Source organism: Dipodomys merriami, unplaced genomic scaffold (genome assembly GCF_024711535.1).
Source record: "Dipodomys merriami isolate MVZ:Mamm:240054 unplaced genomic scaffold, mDipMer1.0.p SCAF_6, whole genome shotgun sequence".
In the NCBI taxonomy this organism is placed as follows: Eukaryota; Metazoa; Chordata; class Mammalia; order Rodentia; family Heteromyidae; genus Dipodomys; species Dipodomys merriami.
The window spans coordinates 10,305,598-10,314,909 of record NW_027206179.1 but is presented as its reverse complement, the minus strand read 5'-3'; the positions used below and the strand labels follow the sequence as shown (position 1 = coordinate 10,314,909).

At 61.0% G+C, this 9,312-nt stretch overlaps 1 protein-coding gene across 2 annotated transcripts in view; it reads left to right on the top strand.

Moving 5' to 3' along the window:
- The first annotated feature begins 217 nt into the window (after positions 1-217).
- Tjp3 (tight junction protein 3) overlaps positions 218-9,312 on the top strand; it is a 28,236-nt gene continuing 19,141 nt past the window's right edge. The window contains exon 1 of one of the 2 annotated variants that reach the window (XM_070002446.1): positions 218-384. Coding sequence is in view for 1 of the 2 variants with exons in the window: in XM_070002445.1 (XP_069858546.1) it covers positions 8,341-8,358 (18 nt within the window). In the remaining variant the exon portion in view is untranslated. Of the gene's footprint in view, positions 385-8,194; positions 8,359-9,312 lie in introns of those variants that run through there. The other variant, XM_070002445.1, reaches the window with a different exon arrangement.

Here is a 9,312-nt window from a genome sequence, read left to right as displayed (position 1 = left end):
CCCACCCCAGTGTTTCCTGAACACCTCCTCTGTGCTCCCCTTGGCTGGTCTCTGGGCATGCAGGGGTTAAGGCCAACGGTTGCCACGTGAGTTTGCCTGGCCTTGCAACACACACACACACACACACACACACACACACACACACACACACACACACAGCCTCGCCCTACCCGGCTGCCTGCCCAGGGTTCCTACTGGTTGCACCTGACACAGGCCCTACCCTCCCTGCTGTCGTTTGCCCAGGGAGGAGACGCGGGGCGCACAGGCCACCGGGCCAGAGCTGCGAGCCGGGGTCCCCTCCCCGCTGCCCGTGCCAGCCGGGCACCCGGACCGGGCACCCACGGGGGCTGCGTGGTGTCCCGGTCCATCCTGCTCACAGGAGAGGTAAGCACCCCACCCCCAAACCTGCTCTGCCCACCCCCCAGAGAACCGGCCCCGGCCTTCTAGCAGGGGGGACGCTGGGGACCCCACTTTGATCTGTGTGGGGCCCCAGTGAGCGGAAGCTGGCACCCCGCTGGGGCGTGGGCATCTGGCATAGTTTCTTGGGATTACTGGTTCTCGTTTCTGCCTTGGCCGCTTGCCCGGGACATGGGAGCCCCCCAGCCTGGAGGCCATCATTGTTGGTGCAGGTGGTGGGGGCTGGGGGTGACGGGGTGGGTCTCTGATGCCCCCCCAAAGTAGAGGGAGTGGGCCCCCACCGGAAGCTCCTACAACAGCCCCCCAGCAGGTGAGCCGGGCAGGCACACACTTGGGTCTATGGAGTGGAGTGGGGGGGGTTCCCCCAAGTTTCTGGCTGATGGCCTACCCCACCTCTTCCTTGTTGTGGATATCAGGAGGGATGGTCCCTGCCCTTGAGTTTGGGGGGGCGGTGAGCATTGCTCCCCTAAAGTGAGAAATGCAGGCTGGGCCGGCAGAGGGACACAGTGTCACGGCTTTGGGGTGACAAGATTTTCTGGGTCACTGATTGGCACAGGAGAGGAAGGAGGGGAGGCCCCCGGAGAGCGGGGTCAGGTGGCAGCTCCGGCTCTTTTGTCCAGTCCCCCGGGGCCGGCGGGCACGGAGGCCGCCTGGCACTTGGGTTACGGCGGGGGCCGGCCGGGGCAGGAGGCGCCCAGCTGCGGCCGCTGGTGCGTTTCTTGTTTAATGTCTAATTTTGTTGTTATTATCCAGGTGTAGTAAAGAGGGGTGACCACTGCGAAAGCCAGGGGATGAGGGCGTTTGTTGTTTTGGATGGTGTCATCCCTTCCTTTCCACCTGTGTGTGTTCTGATTTTCTTTTTTCCTCTTCCTTTCTTCCCTTCCTTCCTTCTTTCCTTCCTTCCTTCTTTCCTTCTTTCCTTCCTTCCTTCCTTGTCTTCCTTTCTTTCCTTCTTTCTTCCTTCTTTCCTTCTTTTTTTCTTTTTTCATGCCAGTCCTGGAATTTGAACTCAAGGCTGTCCCTGAGCTATTCTGCCCAAGACAGGTGCTCTACCATTGAGCCATGTCTCCACTTCTGGCTTTTGGCTGGATAACGTGGAGGTAAAAGTCTCTTGGACTTTCCTGTCCAGGCTGACTTTGAGCCATGATCCTCAGATCTCAGCCTCCTGAGGAGCTAGGATGTGTGTGTGTGTGTGTGTGTGTGTGTGTGTGTGTGTGTGTCCTGGGGTTTGAACTCAGTTTGGGTGCTGTCCCTTAGCTTGTGTCACTCAAGGCTAGCATTCTGTCACTGGAACCACAGGTCTACTTCCGGTTTTCTGGTGATTCATTGGAGATAAAATTCTCATGGACTTTCCTGCCCAGGCTGGCTTTGAACCACAATCCTCAGCTCTCAGCCTCCTGAGTCCCTGGGATGACAGGCGGGAGCCACCAGTGCCGGGTGGCCTGTTTCCTTTTCTGTACAAGGGGTCAGAAATGACCACATGGTAGGGCCACGCAGAACGGGGACAGCATCACAGATGTGGCGGCATGCTGGCATGGGGGGAGGGGTGAAAGGCCTGTCCTCAAATCAGAGTGAAAAATGCCAAGCAGGTCTGACTGCTCCATCTGATTCCTGACCTGGTACAGGACCAACCCCAGCTCAGAGAGGGCCAGCCACTGAACTGGAGCTGCACAGCAATGCCAGGTGGGTCAAGCCCTCAATACAGAAGCACAGAGGCCTGGACGCTGCCTTTGCCCTGCTGGACGTCTGCACGGGCCCTGGCTTGCCTGGCTCATGCTTCTGGGCCACCCTGAATTCTGGGAAAGGTCCCAGACGGGGATTTCTGGCCCAAAGGCTTCCTCCAGGCCTGGCTCAGTGCCAGGGAGCTGTGTTTGTGCAGGGTGGAGTCTGACACCCTTTGGAATGGACTGAGGTTAGTGAAGACATGGTGGCCGGGAAGGGCTAGCCAGGAAGTGAGCGAGCATTTATTTAACACTTACTGTTTAGACCTTTGTTCTGGTGAGATTTGTGTTCTGGAGGTGGTATGTGTGTGTGTGTGTGTGTGTGTGTGTGTGTGTGTGTGTGTGTGTGTATGGGGGGGGAGACAGAAAGGAAAAACCTAATCAATGCATCATTGGTATCATCACCCGTGGTGGCGAGGGTGAGAGATTTAAAAAAAAAATTCATTCTAAATATCAGCCTGTGCAAAGGTCCTGGGGCAGCCTGAGCTTGGTGAGCTGGAGGAGCCAGGAGGCCTATGTGGTTGCAGCAGGGGCCGGGAGGGGCGGGGCCATGGTGCAGGGCCTTGGTGGGGCTGCAGGGAGGACTTGGGCTTTGACCCTGAGGGAGGTGGGAGCCATGGGGGGCTGTGGGCAGAGGAGGGAGGGACTGGACCTGGGGTGAGGGAGAGGGAGAGGGAGAGGGGCCAGGGTAGGGGGCCTGAGAGGGCCAGGTGGAGCCCATCCAGGTGCACACAGAGGGTGGGGAGCAGGTTTGGGCAGACACCCAAGACAGGGGCTGAGTCTGGAGGGCAGAGGGGCCTGGGGAGGGGACAGGAAGGAAAAGTAATTGGTGGCAGCAGGTAAGGGTCACCTCAATCTTTGGGTCTAATGATGGTAGAGGATCATTTCCTTCTTTTCCTTTCCTTCCTTCCTCCTTCTTTCCTTCCTTCCTCTTGGGGCTTGAACTCAGGGCCTGGGCGCTGTCCTTAAGCTCTTTTTTGCTCAAGGCAAGTGCTCTACCACTTGAGCCACAGCGCCACTTCCGGTTTTCTAGTGGTTTATTGGAGATAGGAGTCTCACGGACTTTCCCGCCCGGGCTGGCTTTGAACCCCGATCCTCAGATCTCAGCCTCCTGAGTAGCTGGGATGACAGGTGCCCCCCAGCTCCTCCTCTCCCTCTGCTGTTTGAAAAGGGCAGAGGAGGGAGGGAGGTGGGGAGAGGAAGAGAGAAAGGGAGGAGAGACACCCATGAAGGAGAGGTTTCCAGAATCTCCTCGCTTGTCCCCACTCCTCTGTTCACCCCCCATCTTTCACCTGAATGCAACTGCTCCCCGCACCCCCGTGCTCCCCACAGCAGCCACCAGAGGGCGCGCGTGGACACAGAGTCCGGTCCCTCCCTCCCCTGCCCACAGCCCCCCATGGCCCGCACCTGGGGGGGGGGTCAAAGCCCACAGGACCCAGCACGACGCGTTTCGTCCCCTCCCTGCCTCTTCCTTCCTCTCCACCCCTTCTCAAGGCTTCTCTAAAGCGCAGGCTCCATGCGGCCCCAGGGCCTTTGCACACCCTCACCTGGGAACCCCTGAGGTTCTCAGGGCCCCTTCCTGCTCGGTGCCCGGGGCCCGGGTCCTTCCCCACCCCCACCCCTCCCCTCCAGGCCGCTCACTCCTGTTCCCGGCCCAGCCACCTCCGGGTCCCTCACCTCCCCGAAGGTTCTACCTCGGTGACTGGAGGATCGGGAGCTTGTGTCACTGCTGGCTGTGTCCCCCCCCAACCCCCGGCCCTGAATGGACAGAGAAGGGGGGTGGGGGCGGGGTGAGGGTGCAGCTTCCTCTCCAGGCCATTCTTAAGGTTCTGGTCGGACCTGTTAGACCACGGATATGACCTCAGCCTCCTGCGGGGGAGCAAAGCGGCCTCCCTACCCCCGACCTCAGCCCTGCAAGCCCTCCAGGACCCCTCCCCCACCTCAGCCCTGCAAGCCCTCCAGGACCCCTCCCCCCCCACCTCAGCCCTGCAAGCCCTCCAGGACCCCTCCCCCCCACCTCAGCCCTGCAAGCCCTCCAGGACCCCTCCCCCCCGACCTCAGCCCTGCAAGCCCTCCAGGACCCCTCCCCCCACCTCAGCCCTGCAAGCCCTCCAGGACCCCTCCCCCCCACCTCAGCCCTGCAAGCCCTCCAGGACCCCTCCCCCGACCTCAGCCCTGCAAGCCCTCCAGGACCCCCCCACCTCAGCCCTGCAAGCCCTCCAGGACCCCTCCCCCCCACCTCAGCCCTGCAAGCCCTCCAGGACCCCTCCCCCCCACCTCAGCCCTGCAAGCCCTCCAGGACCCCCCCCACCTCAGCCCTGCAAGCCCTCCAGGACCCCTCCCCCCCACCTCAGCCCTGCAAGCCCTCCAGGACCCCTCCCCCCCACCTCAGCCCTGCAAGCCCTCCAGGACCCCTCCCCCCCACCTCAGCCCTGCAAGCCCTCCAGGACCCCTCCCCCGTCCCCCTGGCACCCCTGGGCTCCCCACTGAGGACCTCCTCCCAGACGAAGCAGTGGAGCCAGCCTGGCATGGATATTTCCAGAAGGAACCCCCGCCATGCATGGGTGGTGTGGGTCCAGGGCCTCCATCCAGGCTGGGGCGGGGGGGGGGGGGGGTGGGAAGGGAAGCGCTGGATTTGAACACAGCGATCAGGATGGGTGCAAGGAATCCGGGGGTGGGGGGCTCCTCCCCTCCGGCAGCGGACCCACAAACAGGACTGCAGCCTGCTTCCTGCTTTGGGCCGGTATGAGGGTTTGAACCCGGGGCCTCGTGCTTGCTAGGTTGGCCTGCTGTGGCTCGAGCCACGCCCCTTCACGCCAGAGCCACGCCCCTGCCACTTGGACCACGCCCCCAAGCCTCTAACGTTCCAGGCCACGCCCCTGCGGTTTGAACCACTCCTTGCTGTTTGGCCACGCCCCCACGGCTTGAGCTACACGCCCACCACTTGGGCCACGCCTCCGCTGCTCGAGCCACGCCCCTTGCTGCTTGGGCCACACCCCCGTGAGTAAGGCCCGCTCCCAACACTTGGGCCTTGCCCGTAGCGTGGGCGGGTCCCTCAGTTTCAACCCCTCCTCTACCGTCTGGCCACACCCTCACTGCCGGGCTCCTGCCCCAATACTCGAGTTACACTCCCACCACTTGGGCCACGCCTCTGCTGCTTTAGCCACACCTGTGGATGAGCCACGCCCCAGTACTTAAGCCACGCCCTGCTGGGGACCCCTGCTCCGATCGCTCAAGCCACGCCCTCTCTCGCTCTGCCGCTTGGGCCACGCCTCTAATGTTTGAACCACTCCTCTAGCGTCTGGCCACGCCCCCACTGCTTGGCTCCATTTCCGCCCCCACCCCCCAAGCCTGAGCTACACTCCCATGGCTTGGGGCCCAGTTTCTGCTGCTTGAGCCACACCCCAGAGGCGGAGCCACGCCCCCATCACTTGGACACGCCCCTACGGCTTGGGCCACACCCCAGGGACTAAGCCACGCCCCATAACCTGGGCCCCGCCCCGCAGGGACCACGCCCCTATTGTTTCAGCCACGCCCCGACCGTGCCAATCACATCCTCTATCCTTTTTTTTATTTTGGTCAGTCGTGGGTCTTGAACTCAGGGCCTGGGTGCTGTCCCTCAGCTCTTCAGCTCAAGGCGAGAGCTCTCTCACTTGAGCCACAGTACCACTTCTGTTTTTTTGGTCGTTCCTTAGAGATAAGAGTCTCAGGGACTTTGTTGCCCAACTGCCTTTGAACCACGATCCTCAGATCTCAGCCTCCTGAGTAGCTAGGATGACAGGTGTGAGCCACCGGTGCACGCTTTCCTCTATCCGTTGACCTCCCCCATCCCTTTATCCCTCTGGTCTTCTTGGGGATAAAGTCCCACTTTTTGCCCAGGCCTGCCTGGACCAGGATTGGTCTATTTCTGTTTCCTGCCATAACTGGATTGACAGGTCAGCACCACCACATCCACTTACTGGCTGAGGTGGGGTTTTTGCCTGGACTGATCTCCAATCACAGGCCGCCGCCAGGGCAGGAATACTGGATTGTCCACCTACTTGTGTCACCTGCCGGCCACCTGTCTACCTGCCAGACCCAGGTAGTAACTGGTTCTGAGTAGTTCCAGCCAGGATCCCCAGGAAGGGAGGGAGTCTGGGGAGATACAGTTTTCTGTGACTCGTTATAACGAACAGAGATTTAAAAGACCTTCAGTCTTGTTCTACCTAAAATATTTTTTTTTTCTTGTGTTTTCTTCTGGCTCCTACCTGTGGGTGGACAGTAGACACCCAGCCAGTTAAAATGTTCAGTTATGGTGTTTCCTTAGCTGACCAGTTTTCGTTGAGCAATCCAGGAGAGTCGAGAGCCATCTCTGGCCCTTTCATGATTGATAAGATATGTGTGTCAGATTTACTGATAAAAATTTCCTCTGTGGCTGGACGCTGGTGGCTCACGCCTGTAATCTCAGCTACCCAGGAAGCTAGGATCTGAGGATCATAGTGGTTCAGAGTCAGCCCTGGTGGGAAAATTCATGAGACTCTTATCTCCAATTAGCCAACAAAAAAGCCAGAAGTGGAGCTGTGGCTCCAGTAGTAGAGCTCCACCTTGGAGCAATAAAGCTAAGGGACCGTGCCCAGGCCCTGAGTTCAAGTCTCAGCACTTGTACAACAAACAAACAAACAAACAAAAAGCCCCCAAAACACCAGTGTTCCCAACACTCTGAAGTCTGAGGCAGGAGGATCCTGACTTTGAGGCCAGCTTGGTCAAGTTTCTGTCTCAAAAACAACAGAAAATGCAGTGCTAAGTAGCTAGCACCTCAGGCTTGCTAAGCATGTTGATCACTTAGTTCTTGGAGGCAGATAGGATGGTCCCCATCTACAGATAAAGAAACTGAGGCACCAGCCCATTAAATGGCTTGCTAACAACTGGAGCTAGGAATCACACTACAAGTCTTATTCTAAGTACCTTTCATCCTTGGGATCACTCTGCGATGTCATTTCCTTCAATAATTGATGAAATGGGTGTGCAGAGCCGGTGACCGACTTCCCTGGGGGTCACACAACAAATAGGTGATAGAGCTGAGATCGATTCAAAGATTTACATCTGTCTGTCTCCGTCACTTGGCAAACTCTTAACCAGCTTTTAAAACCCCAGCCGAAATGCCCCTCTTCTTTTACCAGAACCCTTCCCTAAGTTCGCCAAAGTTCGCCTGGGTTTCACCACTGCCATTCCCCGTTCTGACCTTAGACCAAAGGGAGAAAGGGTGTTTATGCTCACATTTGCCTCCTCGACCTTGGGCGTGGGGTGGGGCACAGTATTTTTTATTTTTATTTTTATTTTTAGACCGCGAAGGAATGTGTGGGTGGAGCCACCGCCAGCCCCGCCCACCCAGCGCCCTCCCGAGGCCGCATTGCCCGGCTCTGGGGCCGTCCTTCCTTCCGGAGTCCAACACCAATCTCAGGCCCTAAGGGCGAGGCCTGGGGTCAGAGAAAGAGGCCTGACCTTTACCCTTTGGGACTCAAGAATTCCCTCCTCCTTCTGTGCCCCTCCAGTACCCAGCCCCATGCTGGGTGTGCCCCGGATCCCTGAGGCTGGGGAGCCCAGGACCCGTGCGTCTGGCCTCGGGGCCTCAGTTTCCCTTCTCTGAAATGCTGTGAGCGGCCAAGCCCACCCTGGGGGAGATGGGTCTGTTGGGTTTAAGGTAACCCGACGAGGGTCTGAGCTCTGCACGGGGGCCCGGTCCGCTTCCCCGCGGACGAAAACAACACAAAACACAACACAGGCCCCCGACCCGCAAAACCCCAGCTCTCCAGCCCCCGGCTCCGGCCCTCGCGCGGCCCGATCCAGTCCGGGTCTTCCTGGCAGCCTCGCCGCGCGGCTCCCCCAGTCCCGGCCATTGGCAAAGGCTCGGCTGCCTGGAAAACACGAACTGGATTTTCCCATTTCCCGGAACCCGGAGCCTAGGACGGAGGCCGCGGGCCCGGGGCGGCCGCTCCCCGCTTCCCGGGGGCGGGGCCGGGGCGGGGCGGGGCGGCGGGCGACCGGGAGGAGGAACGCGGGCAGGTGCAGCCGACAGCGGCCGGTTGGGCAGCCGAGGGGCGAGGGCGAGACCCTCCACCCCGCCACGACCCTCCTCAGCTACCTGCTCTCACGGGGGTCCGGGGCGATTGACGGTTTCCAGGCCCCCCCCCCCTCCCCGCGGGCTAGAGCCCCGGGGTGGACCATGGCGGTGAGATTCCAGGCGAGTAGGCCGAGGGGGAGGGAGGGGGTGAGGGCGAGGCGTGGATGGCGGTCCGACCCAGGACCCCCTGAAATACCCTCTTGCAAGGCGGGGAAACTGAGGCCCGGGAGGGGGGGGGGACACGAGACGACTTGGCCGGGGGGAGGGCTGCCCAGCGAGGTGTGTCCGTGTCTCCCACGTCTACCTTGGGTTTCTTCTACTCATTTCTCCAGCCCTGGGTTCAAATCCTGCTTCAGTTCAGCCCCCCGCCCCGGTTCAAATCCTGATCTTTTCTGCTCCGCAGACCTGGGTTCGAATCCTGCGTCGTCTGCGGCCGCCCGGTGGGCGGAGCTTCGTGGGAGGGTCGGGGAGGGGAAGGACGGGGCCGGGGCGGGAGGAGGAGGCCGAGGTCCTGGGCCCCCCTGGGCTCTCGCGGGACCCCCTTGATCCCTAGGCCCGCCTGCATGCACTGAGCACCTACTGTGTGCAGCACCTTTAACCTCCCCCCACACACCCGGGGGAGGGGACCTCAGGAAGGGTAAACTGAGGCTGCACCAAGGATGGGTAACCCCGAGCTCTAACCCCCCCAGATCCGATCGAGGGCCCCTCCCCCGCCCCCGCCCCGGGGCCCAGCGCCCCTTCCCCTCCCGCCTTTGTTCCCGGTTCCCGGAGGTGCGGGGCGGCTCCCGCGGGCGGGCGGCAGGTGCAGGGGGCGGGGACGCCGCCCTCCCGGCTCCCCGGCCCAGGCCCGGGCTCTGGGGAGGGGCGGGGACTCCGGACACACCTGGCCTGGCCCAGCCCGCGTGGGGGAGCGAGGATCCCACTCAGTCAGGGAATCTTTGGGACCCTTCTCCGGGGCCAAGTCCCCCGTAGGGGGGAGCAATCGTGGGGTCCCAGAGCCCCCCCCCCCAACCCCATAATAAGGGGAATGAGGGAGACCACTGGGTTCTGAGATACACATCTGGAGAGTGTGTG